This window comes from Egretta garzetta, unplaced genomic scaffold, assembly GCF_000687185.1.
Source record: "Egretta garzetta isolate BGI_Z169 unplaced genomic scaffold, ASM68718v1 scaffold547, whole genome shotgun sequence".
Lineage (NCBI taxonomy): Eukaryota > Metazoa > Chordata > Aves > Pelecaniformes > Ardeidae > Egretta > Egretta garzetta.
Genome location: NW_009260174.1, coordinates 611,615 through 628,295, shown reverse-complemented (window position 1 = coordinate 628,295; position 16,681 = coordinate 611,615). Strand labels below are relative to the sequence as shown.

The 16,681-nt window shown below is 37.2% G+C and overlaps 1 protein-coding gene across 1 annotated transcript in view; it reads left to right on the top strand.

Annotated features, from left to right (window-relative positions):
• YAP1 (Yes1 associated transcriptional regulator) overlaps positions 1–16,681 on the top strand; it is a gene marked incomplete at its 5' end in the record, with an annotated part of 84,868 nt that overhangs the window by 64,194 nt on the left and 3,993 nt on the right. The window contains 2 exons of the mRNA XM_009641763.2: positions 1,277–1,324; positions 12,546–12,676. Coding sequence (XP_009640058.1) covers positions 1,277–1,324; positions 12,546–12,676 — 179 coding nt within the window. The remainder of the gene's footprint in view (positions 1–1,276; positions 1,325–12,545; positions 12,677–16,681) is intronic.

Sequence of the window (16,681 nt, the reverse complement as noted above, 5' to 3'; positions counted from 1 at the left end):
AGGCTTCTTTACTATTAGGATGACATCATGCACTGTTGATATGATTGGATATTCCTCTTGAGAATATGTTTCATATTCATTGAGTTCTGAGTCATGCAAAAAGGCAAGAAGTCGGTTCCCACAGCTGCTTTAGTTCTCCTTTTTAAGTGGAGGAAAGTCTTTCACTCTTAGAACCTGTTGCAATCTGTAGGATTTCAAAGTACTTTTAGAGTTTATATAAGATTCATTGAGGAGACACCTTGTTGCTTATCTGTTAAACAGTGGAGTGGAGCACAGAACAACTGAATCACTCGTGCTGCATTTTGAACCTGTGGTTTTCTTATGCTGAAGAATTTCAAACTTCATAATTAGGCTGCAAGCTATTACTTTCAGTATTTTCTACTCTATGAACACAGCTGTGGCAAATGTTAAAGTGTAGGACTGGACATTGGAATCTCTGGATTTTGAATTCGGGCTTGACTTCCTTTTGACTTTAAGCCTTCTGTTCCAATTTTTCCATCTGAATGTTTTAAGAGTGATTACCATCTGTGGTAGATACTTAGGATATTCTTTGGGTTTTTGACACTACCAGAGAAGGCACTAATCATTTCTTTGAGGAAAACCTTCTAAAATCTTATCTATTCCCTTTTCACTTTGGGTGATGGACCTTGTATCAAGAGAGAATAGTATCTTCATGTCCTCAAAGACAGCTTTTCTCTTTTCTTCATCACCTGCAGTATTCTGTCCTGGAATCTGACTCCTGTTATCCCCTTTGTAGTCAAGGCCTGTTTTGTAGGAATCTTCAGCATCTCTTGGTGTAAGATGGGTCATCTTTACAGCTGTTACTTTTTATAGTACTCTAGGTAAGAATACATTGCAAAGGTGGCAGCAGGACTTTCTCTCCGCTTAAGCACCTGGGCTTCTGCTATTCCTGCTTTGCTATTAATCCATCAACAAACATTTTTACCCTGTGCTAGCATGCTTCTAGGTAGGCATTCTAATTGTCTTCTTGCCTCAATTGTCATTGAGAACCTGACTAACTTTGGACCAGGTGGCAGCCAGTTCCCTTCACGTTGTTCTCCCTGGTCGTTAAGCTTATCTGTCACATACGCATCCTGGGTAAATCTGTGAGTTTTGTTTCACTGTGTTGTGATTTTCATAGCTTCTTAACTCCCTTATCCTGTCTCATCTGGCCTATCTTGGGGGCTTGATACTACAAGATGGTGTTTATAAGACAGCCTGCATAGGCAAACCATGCAGCTAAAGTAATTTGTATCCATCTTATTTTTACTCTTAGGCATTGCGGAATATCAATCCCAGCACAGCAAATTCTCCAAAACATCAGGTAGGCTCTTAACTGATGTTTCAGCATAATTAGAAAAATGAAAGCATTAAATTAGGCTAGCAGAGGAACTTTTTGCTACATAAAGGCAATCTAAAAAAACCAAAAGCCCAAGCTCTGCCATACACATTTTTGAACCACTTCTCTGGTCACGACCCTAACATTGTTTTTAAGAGGTGCTGCATTACCACAACTTTGAATCAGTATTTAAAAGCAGATGAGTAATTCATTGCACGTTTTTCTGCGTTGAAAACAACCTTCTTGTTTAGCAGTCTTGAGGATACTGCTGTTCCAGTCCTGATGTCATCAAGATGTATATTTAAAGCAAACCTCCCATTATATCTAAGGTAGTAGTTTGTGACTTTTAGGTACTGTTCATATGAATGTTCTTAGCAGTTTGCTTAAACAGGTATGATCTTAAAGAAGGATATCTGTAATCAGTTAATAAAAAGTCACTTGAAATATTTATGATTTTTAAGCATGTACAGTGTAACAGAATTATTTCATAGATTAGACTAAATAATTAGACAAAATAATTGCTATGGGGTTTTAATATGTAATTATTCCATTTTGACATTTAACAGGCTCCTGCACAGATACATTTTCTGTATAGAAAACAACAATTCTGAAAAGCCTCCCAAGCTCAGACCAAAAGAAAATTGGTCAAAATGTGAAGCATAATAAACAGTTTAATACCGGCTTCTTTTAGGCTCTTTATGAGGTTGAATACAGAATGAATCTCTGAAAGGGTGGATTTATGGGTATATTCAGAGAGCTTCTTGCTTGCTGTTGCTAACAGTATTCTTAATCTACCAGTTCTTATGACAATATTTATATTGGTTTGTACTGTACTTTGTTTTTCTAAGAAAAGCACTATATACATTAGGCAAGAAAAACAGAATAAAAGAAAGTATCCTGTGTTTGGAAGACGCGAGTACTGGTGTACTATTGCATTCTGAAGAGTAGCACAAAATTTGTACGTTATTAGTTCTCCTGAGAAGGTTATCTTCAGAATAGAAACCTCAGACCTTAGAAACAGTACTGATACCCTGGAAAAAATACTTTCTTGTTTGGTAATATCAGTGCCGCTCTAAAACTGAAGCATTTTAATTGAGATGTAATAACTTGATTCATTTACAGAGCATTAACCACATAATGATCTCTTCGATCAGTATTAGATCTTATTATGAAGGAGGAGAAAAAAATTCCTTAAGAATTACTGGTGTACAAGGGAATAAACAGAGAAGCACACTCCTCCACATCAGTTGGAAACGCCTTATCTTCTGTCACAATTAGGTCATTCAGAAGGGATGTTTTTCTTACTGAATGCCAAAAGTGTATTCTGTGTTTTCTTGTATGCCTGAAGCCCTGTCAGACAGTTGTTTGCTCATCCACAGTAACTTCTTCATGTTGCCAACTCCAAAATATGTAGCAAGTGGAGAACTTTGGGATCAATTTCATAGTTAATAAGATCAGGTTTTTGGAACTTCCTGAAATTTAGGCTTAAAACACTAAAAAGCTGCAAACACTCAAAGGGGCCTTATTGATAATTCATTAAATGTATATGTAGTGGTCATGTTTGGGATGGGAGCCGATGAAAGGATTTATACAAAAATCAGGATTCCAGTTACGTTTGAACTGGCTTCGTACCAGGCTCACTTGTATACTCACCTGCCTGGGTCAGTTTTATTAGCCTGCACTTGCTGTGTCAAGCTGTGTTTGAGTGATCTGGTGGATAGAAAAGTAGGCAATCATATCAACTGAAAAGTTCTAGAATACTAGATTATGCATGTTGTATCATCTAAATGTATTTTTTGTGTTTTCATGGGTCACTTCAAAAATGTAGCGAGCAGCCACATATGGAAGAAGGTGCTTAGAGAACTGCTTCTCGAAATTGTTATCTAAATGCTTCTTAAGGCCTTGGTACTATAGAGGCAAATGTAGTCTGTCTTCTCCTGTGATGCTATTACTGAAGTCCCAATCTGTACATCCTATCAGGTCATAGTCAACCTAGGGAATCTGAAGAATCTGTAGAAAGAGTGAACATTTCTTCTGTCAATTTTCTCTTTTTGACACATCCTTTCTTTCCTTTGTGAATAAAATTAAGTTTAGAGGAATGATCTGTTTTCATGATGATAAAGCTGTGCTTGGGGGAAGAATAATAGCTTCTCTTGCTAAATTTGAGATGTTCTTTTAAGAAATACTGAAAATCTTCAAATGTACAGTGCTCTTAATTCCAGGAAGACTAAGTCTATTTTAGAGGGGGATTGTCAAGGTCTTCCTTTTGTAAAGAAATTATATTACATCAGCATTCTCGAAGCTTGCCTCTAATGAAGTATCTCTTATATGGAGGAAAAACACCTGAGAAATAATCCTTTACTTTTAACTGGGTCTCTGAGCTTTTCTTAATCACAGAATCAAATAGGTTGGAAGGGACTGGTGGAGGCCATCTAGTCCAACATCCTGCATCCTGCCCAACCTCCTCTTCCTTCTTGACATTTTTGTCCATGTAACCTGGAAACAGTGCCATGGTTTTATTGATGTCTTTGGTCAGGTTTTTTTTGGTACTGGGTGAACATTGTGTCCTTGCCAGTTTTTATCTCTCTGCCATGATACTGTAGTATCCTGTAGTGATGCTAACACTGTGTTGTGTATGGAGGCCTTAGCACTTAAATATCTCCTGCAAAGATTAAATGATTGCTCAGCTTCATCTTTTGTAGCAAGTACTGTAAAAGACTCTTCTTGTTTAAATGAGGGTGTATTTTATTATAATTCTAAAAATGTCCAAGTCAATGGTATTTGAAGCAAAAATAACTTCCATATTTACTGTGTATAAATAAGAGCTATTGATACATCCAGGGAATTTGAAAACACCAAGCGTCTGTCCAGTTACTTACACTCATCATCGTCAGTTACCTGTGAACACCTTGAAGATGCCTACCTGTCTTAGTTAAGAGATTGAGTTGACTTGGCTTTCTCTCCAGCCCCAGTAGCTCCCCTTCTGTTTCCCTGCAATTAGCATCCGGTTGTCAGCAATGTCTCACCCGAAGCAGATGTCAGTCAACTTTCTTATAAATCACAACATTGGCTAGGTGTTAGCTAAGAAATTTCTTGCTTTCCCAGTATACGATGGAAAGAGACAGAAGCAAATAATGTCGAGGTAGTGATAGCATTATTCTTGAATGTTGTGCGGACTACTTTCTCATGCTAAGAATGGAAGATTTCTTATCTGTCTGCTGCTAATATTAAGGGTATTTTCTGGTAGGATCAGCAAACTATGCAGCCGTTTATGTGATAGGTTCCTCTGTATATGCTTGTTTGTAGCACTGAAGATCTCTGTCTGAGAACCAGATACAGCCCTGCTTCCTTGCTACTCTGCTCAGTTGTGCTTTCCAGCCTACCTTTCTGTTACCTCTGTGCTGCTTTCTTGGTAGTTCTGCCCACCTGGAATGTGCTTTCTGTTCATTGTCTCCTTTCTTTTGTCCTTCTTAGTTTATGAAATACCTCTCATATTCTCTGTCCTGTTCCCCCAGACTTACTTCTTAACAACTTTTGAGTGACATTCTGGAAAATCCCCTGCTTGGTTAAGAATCTGCAAAGACATATGGCCAGTCTGTCACTGTTTGCTAAATCACTTGGTTTTGTTTCATATTTTTTTCATATTTGCTCTTACTGCATAAAATGTAAGCACTTACAGTACTGAGTAGTTACTGGGTTTGAAATACTATTTTAGTTTCCTATGATTCCTTTTTTTTTTTTTTTTAGTTCATTTTAGCTGGTGTTTGACACCTTTCATCAGCCTAGTCGAGAAGATGTCCAGTGTTCCAGTAAACTAGTAGTTTCCTAGGACATTGTTACTATTCTTCAGTAAAGGATTTTTTCAGTCAGTTTGCATGTACACCAATATGAAGCTATGTTACTGTCAGATTTGTGGTATTTTCTAGAAAGTAAGGCATCATTAAAAACCAGTGCAGTCTTGAATTCTGTACTCTTGAACTTCCATGACATTAGTGAAGCTGGAAGTTTTACTGAGGGCTTTGGTTTTGAGGGGTTTTTTTCTCCCCTATAATATGTCTCTAAAGAACAAAATATACTTGTGTTCAAATCTTAGTGGAAATGGTGGGCAAGCGTTATTTTAGTTTCTTAGTGAATCCCAAACAGTGTTGTCCCTTGAATTTCTCATTTCCCATCCCTCCATGTGTTATCTGAAGCTGACCTAGATTAACAAGATACGTTACTTGTCTTTGTTGCATCAAGGGTGTTCATGTTGGGGGTGGTGGTGGGTTTTGGTTGGTTTGGTTTTTTGCTGGTTTGAGTTTTACTAACAGAGATAAGGTACTAAAGCCAGCCATTTGGTCTTTGAACATGGCTTTTTTGACCAGTGAAGATATGACCACTGGTATACAGAAACATTTTTGAAAGTTACAAGATGCAGGAAGAAAATAACAAGTCATTTGCAGCAAATTCATAGCTGTGTTGTGTCCCTCAGTTTTAATTTGCCTTATTGCTTGATATTTGCTAGAGTAAATGGTCTGTGCTATGTCTTATTCTGAGAAGAGGTCCATTATGGGAAAAATTTTGAGGAGGGCTAGCTAAGACGCAGTGAAGAGTCTTTCCAACAAAGTTCCCATTTAAAAATTTTGCTTCTGGTTGAACTTTTTTTAATCAAGTCACAAATAATACCTGAAACTTCTCATTTTATTAGAAGTAAATATTGTATCCCTCCTTTTGTTATGTTTTACTCACTTGATAGCTCTTTTTATTAGTACTGTTTTGCTTTGTCCCTTGTGGTTTAAGTTTTCTGTTAGATATTCCCTTCACATAATGAACAGAAATTGTTACTGATTTCTTACTCTCCAAAGTCAATAACAAAATGTTACTGGAGAACTGTCATGCAGATAAGGGGCTGAGCAGCATGTACGATGATATAAGTAACTTGAAGGTTCCAAGTAGGCAGAAATCAGTTTCTTTTTTTTATTAGGTAATAAACTGTTGTTATTCACTGGACTACCTTCCAAAAATCTTTGTAATTAATGAACTGACTTCTTTAGTCTGTGGCAGTAAATTCAGCACATAATAACAAACCTTACTGCCTCTATTTATAAAGGCATGTGTTTCTAAGAAAGCGCCTGTATTTTAGGTAGCTAAAGGTTATTTCAGATAACCTGTCAAGTACCTGTCATTTACTCTGCATCAGTTGCACGGAGCTTTGTTATAGAGTACCATGAGGCTCACAGGTAAGGCAGCACACCTATGCACTGCTATGAGTTTAGAAATTAATTCAGGAGAAGACTTAACCAGCTGGCTGAAGACTGCAGCTGGGGAGTTGTGTGGTATTTTTTAAGCAAAATATTTGCTTCTTAATAAAATGACTTCTGACTGAGAAGTCTGGTAGACATGGTCTGGCAAACTGAACTGCAGCAGTTTAAGACATTAAACTCATCTGTCTGCCAGAGATTGCCTTAATAAGGCAGTAGAACAGGATGTGTCTAACATTGTTTTTTTCATAATCTAGTAGCTGAAGCATTGGTGTGGCTACACTGCAAGACAGATCAGACACCTGATCTATCACAAAAAAAGTACTTTTCAGCTAGGTTGATTTTCTGACTTGTCTTGGTGTATGGCTGTACAAATGCTAGATCCAGCTGAAAGGAGGGGTAAGAATACGCAGTCAAAGGCCGTCATCTGTAACTATCAGTAAAAAGTCACTGTGGAATTGCCCCTGGCTTGTGACCCACAGCGATCAAGAGATCAAGGCACACATCTTCCTCTGCCCTGACTAACAAACTCTGCTTCTTCTAAATGCTATCAAATAAAACAGAAAGCTTTGTCAAAGCATCAGGAATTTCAGCTTGGAGTTAGACGTCTTGCAGAAATTACGGAGATGTTCCTTGACCTAATTATTATTTAGGTCTTTTCTGTTTCTAATGAGCAGTACACTAAGGTGCTGCTTTAAAGACTGCCTAGAAAATGTAAGCGTGATTGGACATAAATAGGCAAGTGTTACTGAAAGAGAGTCCTGTGTGGCTAGATTTAGGGGGGAAGGGTATGTTGGCTGCCATCTAAATATACAAAATGTTGAATTCAGCTAGTTTTACTGCAAAAGCAGTATTGCTGTTGATCAGCCATCTTGGGAACTAAGTGCCTTAAATGTTCTTCAGCTTCTGAAATAGTATAGCTTCATTCCTTATTGAAAACTGTAGATCTAAGTGAAACTTTGTTCATTAGTTTGCATAGCAAGAGCTGTAGGATTTGAGTTTCATACTCTTTGTTGGTTTAAGTGGGAAATGCTGAGCATCGACAGCTAGAAGTTACATGGTAGGAAAGGTGCTTGTATTATATAAGTAACTTGAAAATTCAGGAGCTCCGATTCCACTAGCAGTGCCTAAGCTTTACAGATTAACAAAATAATGGTATTGCTTGTTTGTGAATGTAGATCTTTATGGATAAATACCCTGTCTAAAAGTCTACAGAGTAAATCAGATCTGCATTCATTGCCTTGGTCTGTTTTTTATGCCTCTAATTGCTTCAGGACACATTTTGTGTCTGTATAGGAGTTGTAGCTCACTGCGATGGACTTCCTGGAGTCACTGGTGCTGCTTGCAGTTGCAAAACTTAATCACAGAAGTACTGCTAAAGCAATTGGTCAGCAGAAGATAGGAGTCATGTTGACCTGGGTACGAGATGGCTGTGAATAACAGCTTTTGCTAGAAGCAAACAAAAATTGGTAGAGGGAGGCCACCCAGCTCTGCATGGCCTTCGTGATTGCTGACTCCTGCAGACACGTGCCCGCCGTACGTGTCCTTAGCTCTGCTCTGACACGGCCCGGCTGGGCAGTGCAGTGTGGAGCCATGGGCAGATAGATAGCAAGAGGAGTACGAAGCAGTGGCACAGCAAAGGACTGCAAAACCTGACAAGAAGCCAGACTTTATTTACAAATGTCGATTCCAATTTATGATGCCCTATCAACGCTTGCAAAGGCATTGCTTAAAAGCTTTTGTTCGCAGAATGTTTATGCAGAAGACAGTACGTAGGACTGAGTTCTTTGCCAAGTGTATACGATACAATTAGCTATCACTCTATCAGTATCACCTCTTAAATTAATTTTGCCGGTTTTCATAATTGCAACACTGAATGATTTATGTTTCCCCCTTACTCTTCCCGAGTTGCATAACTCGTCATTGCTGTATTAATTTGTCTTCATCTGTCCGTGTGTTTTTCCTGTTTTGTTTGTACGTATGCTGTAACTTTGTGGCCCTCAAACAAGAACATAAATACTTAGTCTGAAGAAATAATGAGTGCTGAAAGTCTGCCCAAAAGTGTTGTGGTCTTCTCTTTCCCCTAACACTTCTTTCCCATCCCATTGAAGCCTGTGGATCATTTGATAGTTGAGCAGTGCTTGGGGGCAGAAATGTTACAACTGGCTCTTTTAAAGTAAACTTACCAAAAACCCCCTAATTGTAAGCATATATCTATTCGAGTAGCATACCATATGTTTAATACAGTATGAATACAATACATGAATTGCACGAGGGAGTCTTTTACCTTTCCTCAAAAGCGTGGTGAAGATAAAAATAAAAATGCTCTGAAAAGAGTGATTTTATAAAGTTAATTTGGACATGGTATGAATGACCTGGAACTTCATGTAAAACTTAACCTGTATGCAGTTATAAAAAAAAAAAAATTGATAGGGTCAGCCAGATAAATTACACAGAGCTGACCTTATTTTTAAAATTACTTTGCTTAAGGAGATAACAGATCATTTTGGTCTTTTATGCAATAATTAAAATTCAGCTTTTGTGATAACAATAGAAATACTAAGCTTTGCTTTTCCCAGAGGTACTTAAAAAAAGTTTGACATACATACAAAAATAGGATGATATCAAGTTATCGAAATCTAAGCCAAGATTTTGTCATGGTTTTATTTTTGCCTCCAGACTTTAAATACTTATAATAAAGGATATATTTTAAAACATGAACTAAAAGCCTAGAGTTCACATTGCTCTCTTTGGAGCTGGGAGAGGCTTGTACACTCCCATACATTTTTTTAATTACAGGAAACATAACTCTTTTTATTGAAGATCAGTTTTATAAGAAAGAAGAAAAAAAAGGTTCATTCTTCAAGCAACACAACTTCAGTTTCCATTACATGCACCTTTTAGGAAAAATAGTCTCAATACACTCTTCAGGGCTTGTAGAAAACTTTGCTTGTCTTACAGAATGATTAAAAATTGCTCTGTGTTTGTTTCTGAATAGCTTGTCTTTTTTGGTAATTCCTTTCTCTTTTAGACTCCCAGATTGACATAAATTTATTACTTGAATGAGTAATGGAATAAAATTCTTTCTAGTAGGAAGTGTTGTAGTTCTGCGTCCTGAAAAAGTAGCATTAATGCTACTTATAAATAGTTAAAAACAGTTGTAGTTTTTCACTTTCAGCACTGTTGTTGTTGAAACAAGGACAAAAATAGTACTAATATTAAAGAGACTTATTTCACTACATTGTACATGCCAAAGAATACACAAAATACAGTTCTCTCTCCTGGTTTAATGCACCTCTTTTTAGTGGGCCTTCAGTGAAATGTGATTTTTCTTTTTTAGTTGGCTAGTATCTGAGCTACATTTATTTTTACCATACTATTTCTGTTTATAAATCGATGAAACTTCAATCTCATCTACCCCCTAAGTATTTAGAAAATGCAAAGGTAACTTTACCATTTTTCCAAATTGCTTATTCCTTTGTACTGACTTTTTTTCTTGAGGTACAGAAGAGAAAGTTGTGAGGGGTTTTTTTTTTTTCTCTGGTGTCAATAGCTCTTGAAGAGTGGAACCCATATGGATTATTCCTCCCTCCCTCTCTCCCTCCCTCCCTCTCTCTCTTTAAAAATTATTGCATCACAAGGCAGTGCTGATTGGAAAGACCGGGTCTACCACACAATGAGCTATAACGTCACTTTATACAGTGATGACTCTGTGTTGGTTTTGCTTTGTCATCACTCTTTGGGGCACTGATGTGTGATTAAGCCTCTTCCTCAGGCTGCTGGCACTTTTGGCCCCTCTTCCTCATCCTAGTTGGGGGCTGCAGCCCAAGGAAATAAAAATGCAGGAGGGAAGGGGAAAAGGACATTCCTGCCACAGCCAGGTAGTTGCTGCCACAGCTGGGTAGTTGTAGCTATGTAAGAGCAGAGCACTCACTGACTGGCAGCTCCGCTGTCGGAGTGGGGAAGGAAGGTGTGCTGTATTCCAGGTGTGCACCCAGGGCTGAAAAGATGTTAGAAGTAGTAGTGCAAAATCAGGTGATTTGTTAAATTATTATTTTCCCTGCCTCCTTTTTCTTTGGACAAAATAGCAAGATAGAATTAGTTAAAAGAAGGTAGATCACATGAAGGCAGTTTCCCTGAGAAGAGGAAGCTCAGGTGATGTTTGGAAGAATTCCTGGTCTCCAGAGGAAGGGCATAAAGATTGTGATGTGAGCAAGCAATTCTTGAGCCACCTCTGGGATGGCTGCTCTAAGACCTTCTACATTCTTCAGATCTCACCATTTGGGAAGCATTCCAGGAAAGAACACCTTTTGTCTTTTTTTTTTTTTTTTTCTTTTGTCTGTCTGTCTTTTTTTCTTTTTGTCTTTTTTAAATGGATTGAGTCCACCTGTGTATCAGCCTTCTTGTATCAAGGCTGATGTGACTGATAGAAGTTTGTAAACTTACCTGTGAGGGAAGACCTCGTTATACAGTCTTTGCACTTGGTTGTATTGCATAAGCAAATGAAAATCATATGGATAAGCCTATAGAAATAATTAAAAGGCACCTACCATCCTGTGATCTGAAAATGAGGAGAAGGAGTATTATTACTATTTATTAGAACAGTTGCCAAGTAAGTGGTGGTGAGCAGAGGACTGGATTTACTTGGAGTAGGCAATTGGGTGTGACGAACGTAAAAATCAATGGTATGTTTGTACACTTTCTGCAAAGCTCTAATCAACTGGAGTGAGAAAATCTTCTAATACAAGATATGTAGAATAATAATCCACAGGAATGGGAGTGAAGCATATGCAGATTAGAAAAGGAAAAAAAAAACAGGTGGTAGGGAAGCATTCAATATTTGGCACAATTTGCTGGAAAACAAAATAAAAAATTACTTTGAAGAAGAATTGGAGAAAGATTATTTTCATACATGGAAAGTCTGCGGCAGTCCTTAGGCTCACAATTGAGAATGGATGAAGACCTCTGATTTTGTAAGTGAGAAATACTGAGTATTGTCAAGACTGACAAGATTGGATAGTACTACTAATGGTAACAAGGTAGTCAATAGATTTCTTTACCGGTCTCTACATTAACAAAGCACAGACTTGGTGAGCCATTTAGAAGAGGTGCTTGAAGAGGAATTATTGTATTCTTCACATATGCGACTCATGGATTACCTGCTTAAAAAGGGAGAGAGGGGGCACTGGGAATTACATAAAATGCTGCTTATCTCCACCCACCTTTGGTTTTGTGTATTTTACGTTAAAACTTATTTTCATTAAAAAGTAATTACAAGCTTTATGGATGGATTGATTCAAGTTGTTGCAGAGTCAGATGCATAAAAATTATATATGTAATATATATTCATAACTTCAGAAGTGCAGTGTCTCAGTTTTACTAAGAAATTGCTAGGGAGATGATTTTTTAAGATTTACATATGGAACAAATCGCTGGTTTGATTAATCAGAAATTTCAAAATGCATACCTCAAACAGGAGGAGTGAATGGGAACTTGCTGGGAAAGGCTTTAAACTTTGCTGAATGAAACAAGCAAGGTAAAAAGGAAACCAGGGACTAAATCAGAACTTAAAAGAAATGGGGAAAAGCTGCTAGTCAGCAGAGCTAGACAGACATATCTTAAAGAGTCAGATAGTGTTAACAGTTCTTTTTTTGATCTTAAGAACAAACTTAGCAAAAGGATACTGAAATGAACTAGAAAATATTTATGTAAACACACATCTATTTATATCCATAAACACATTTACTGTGAAGTCTCTGTAATACTGGGCTTGACTGGTGGAACTTTCATTATCACTGAAACCAGTAAAAATTCTTGCTTTGTCTTCAGAAACTTAATTTCATTTAAATCTTGTAACTGAAAACAGTAAAGGCATCAATTACTTATAATGTCATGTGTTTATGTGTCTGAAAAGTGCATTCAAACGCCTAACGTGATCTTTCTTTCTCCCCCTCCCCCTGTTCTAGGAATTGGCTCTCCGTAGCCAGCTTCCAACTATGGAACAAGATGGTGGATCTCAAAATCCTGTGTCGTCTCCTGGAATGTCTCAGGAACTGAGAACAATGACTACAAATAGTTCTGATCCCTTTCTTAACAGGTTTGTAGGAGTAGCTACTAGAGGGGAAAAGAAATTGATTTAAATTCTGTTTGGTACATGTAATAGTTTATTTTGAACATCTGTCTGTGCCAAAAGCCACAGCTGTAAATGAATCTTTCCTTAAATGGCAAGTCTAGTAAAAGTTGAGGATTAAAAGCTGTCTCCTGTGGGAGGAAGTAGTCTGTTCAGACTTGTAGGAAGGTTTTTTATTCAAAGTCGTAACATGTTTGCTTCTGCATAATCTGTTGACTAACAGTCATTTCAAATTACTGACTCAGAAGAATTTGTGAATAGCTTGCTATGAGATCAAATGAACTGTGAGGCACATTTAGGACTACACCTTGAGGTTCATTTTAAGGTTTCTCCATTCACCCCTCCCTGCCGCTTCAGGTATTTAATTTAGCAGTATTTTTACTCTGTTAATGCTAGGTCTGCAAATAGTGGCATGCTTCATTTTAAATACCAAATTATTTTAAAGTGGGTCTTTTAATGCAAGATTTAGAATTTTACAGTATAGACTGTAATCTTTTTCATATAACTTTCTCCTTAATCCCTCTGATTTGGAATGTTTGTTTTGTTGGAAATACCATTCTAATTACAGCTTGCAAATGCTTCATACTAACCATTACAACTTTAGAGAAACTGCTGCAGCTTGAGATAAGTCGTATCTGCATTTTTTGCTTAGCATGCTGGAAAGAAAAGATGAAAACGGTAAAACAAACAAATCTCCAAGCCACATAAACTTTTAATTAATGGATTAAAAATCCACTAATATTTCAGCAGTATCAAGTAGTTGATCTTAAGTTGGGTAGTCAGTTTTGTAGTTCTTTTAGTCTGTATTTTGTCAGCCATTCTAAACTGATATCAACTCACTAACCCGATATGAACTGACTAACCCCTAGCATAAAAGAGAAGAATTAGGTATTCTGTCAGAGTTCATCATTACTTTTCTGCATTACCTTGAAATGTTAGCCTAACTTTAGGATGCTGACTGTAAGTGCGCATGAAGTATAACAATATGTTTGTCCTTATCTTTAATGGTACATTTATTATACTCGTGGAAAACCCCATAAAATTAATCTTTATTTTTTCAATGAAAGTCTTAACTTCTATGGTTTTTGCTACCAATACAGTTTCAAACCTATTCATAAGGTAAGAAGTCCACATCATGTTAGAACTGACATGACTTTGGAGTAGGCTTAAATACCTGCTGTAGTTTTAGATACTGAAAACTGTTAAAATCTTAGTAAACATTTGCTGCAATTATAAATCCCTTCCCGTATTCTTTTAAATAACTTAATATTGCTGATATCTCACACTTAGGTTCTTCATCCCTAAAGATGTACTGTTATTGTATGTAACTTTTCAAGTTGCTGATATTCCATCAATTTATCTTAAGTTTGTTTCATTTTCTGCCTTTTCCAGGAGACTTATCGGTCATTTCATGTACTCTGTCCTTACTCTTATTCTCAAAATTAATTAAGTTCAGTGGAGATGGTGCGAGACCATACCCTACTTCTTGCCAGTGGAATCTGTTGTCGTTCATATAGTTTAGATTAAGAGCAACAGCTGTTATTTACATAAGCTTTTTCTCCTATTGCATGATGTATTGTCTGTGCTAGTGTTGTGTGTGCTACTGTCAGAGTGGGAGAAAAGTTTCTGTCTTGAGGTACACAGTGTTTTATATATAATGGAGAAAACCAAGTCAAAAAAAAAAAAAAAAAAGGCCTACATGTGGAGAAGAAAGTAGTGGTGTTTTGTTGTTAAACATCCTAAGGAAGTAAGCAGTATTTCCAAGTTTTGGGTAGGCCCTTCAGGAAGACTTATCTCCTACACAAACAAATCTTATTAGAAAACTTTATTTTTTTGTGTTAGAGGGAGGGATTGTCCTCCACAGAATTCATCCTGGAATCTGGTGTGAGCCTTAATTGTGCTGGCCCTGTCGCAAGGCATGAAAAGGACAAAGAAGTCTTAAGACTGACTTGCTTTCCTATGAGAAGTCTCTGTAGATAGATGAAGGCCTTGATGTGTTATAGTAACATACTAGCTTGAATTTCTGGAAGGCTGTTGCCGTCATACATTGAGCCCAGGTATATTTTGAAACTTGTTCTTAAATGATGTAGAATCCTCACATCTTCAAAACCTGTTTTCTGACCTGAAAGAAACGCATCTTCAGGTTTCAAATGGCCACAGCAATGGACTAATACAGTTTATCCATTGTGTCTACACACATGGAATATAAAATGATGGATCTTTACCTTTATTTAGAAACAGGAAAAAAGCTAGAAAGGGCAAGTTCATGTTGTTTGTAAATTTTTGTCAGGATGATAATGAGCAAGGACTATTTACTGTAAAGTACAAAAAGATACTACTTGCCTAGTTGCAAATATGTTTAACTGGGTTTTTTTTGTAGCCCTTACCTCACGCAAAATACTGAAAATCTGTACCTGACTTGAGTTCAGAATATCTTAATTTGTATTTTGGCCTGAGCATTGTCCCCTTCTAGGTAATTCTGTGTACATTGCTGCATTCAATTCTGACATATGGGTAAGGGATTTTATAAAAGGAAATTTGTGGATATGCATTACTGTCTCCGAATTAGATACAGCAGTCCAATAGTTCTGCCCTAATGATCTCCTTGATGTCACTTATGTTAAAGTTCAGACTTACAGAAATGCTTCTTTCTGTCTTTATAGGGTATATATAAAGTTCCTGGTGAGACAGTCCTCCTGACTTTAGGTACCAAAAGTTGGATATCCAAAGTTTAGGTAGCTGAATATTTTCCACTGCCTACATAATCAGAACAGCCAAAAAATCTCAGAAAATAATTGCTACATTGGAGCAATTTGAGAAAATGTACAGTAGTATTTTCATTTACACAGTCAATCTTCTGCCTGCTGTCTTTGTGGTATGTTTTACTTTTTAAATAGGACATCCAGCAATGCAGACTTCAATAGATGTTTTCACCTTTTGGTTTGCCACTCTGTTTATATATTTTTGTCTATAAGATTTATATTGGTAGTGACGACAATTTTCTCTTTAACTCCTAAATTGGGATTTCTTCTTTTATATACATGTATTTTAACAAGTATTAGTTGAAGAAGCACCTACTCTATTTCAGGTAATGCAATTCAGTTGCATGCAATCATTTTGGGTGGTGCAACTGCTAAATGAAGAAGTCCTTGTGAAAGAAAGAGGAAATGTGTATTGAGGAGTGATTTGAAGAGAAGGGCTGGACATTCCAACTTGTGAGAGCAGCAGCCAAAAAGCCTTCTCAATTAGAATGATTTAGTTCAGCATAGTCTCAGTTCCGTATTTAGTATTTTGTCCCACAAAGTAAACCAACATTTTTTTCACAGAAGTTTTAAATAGCTTAATTATTAGGATTGTTATCAAATGTGTGGTGATACTATTTTTAAATCAATCTAAAAATATATTTATCATTTAACTATAAAGAAATGTTAGGTTTCTTGTACAGCAAAGATGACTTCATAACATCTAATATGTATATTCATGGCTGATGGCATTCTACTTGCATCCAGTGTTGAATAGCTGTTCAGCCATCATCTGTTTGGTTCTTCATACTTGACAAAAAGGCATATGCTATATATTTCATGATCACATTATGAGAAGGATCAGTATGCCTTCAAATGCTAATTTGAACAGTAGGTCAAGTTGATCCTCATTTAGTGTTCGGGCTGGAAAATCAGTAAGGATTCTTGGTGAATGCTACCACAACCTGAAGAAATAGAAATTTTGAAAATATTTTGTGAAGCTTGACTATTAGGAGATGCAGGAGGAGGGAAGTAATGGTATACTTCTACAGCTGCTTATGCAGGCCACAGTTCCTGCCCAAAAACCTGCTCCTTGCTTGGGCTCCTCTCCATGGATCACAGTTCCTGCCAGGAACCTGGTCCTGCATAGACTCGGCTGCAGCTTCCTTCAGGGCACATCCACCTGCTGCAGTGTGGGGGCCTCCCCGGGCTGCCCGGGGGGACCCGCCCC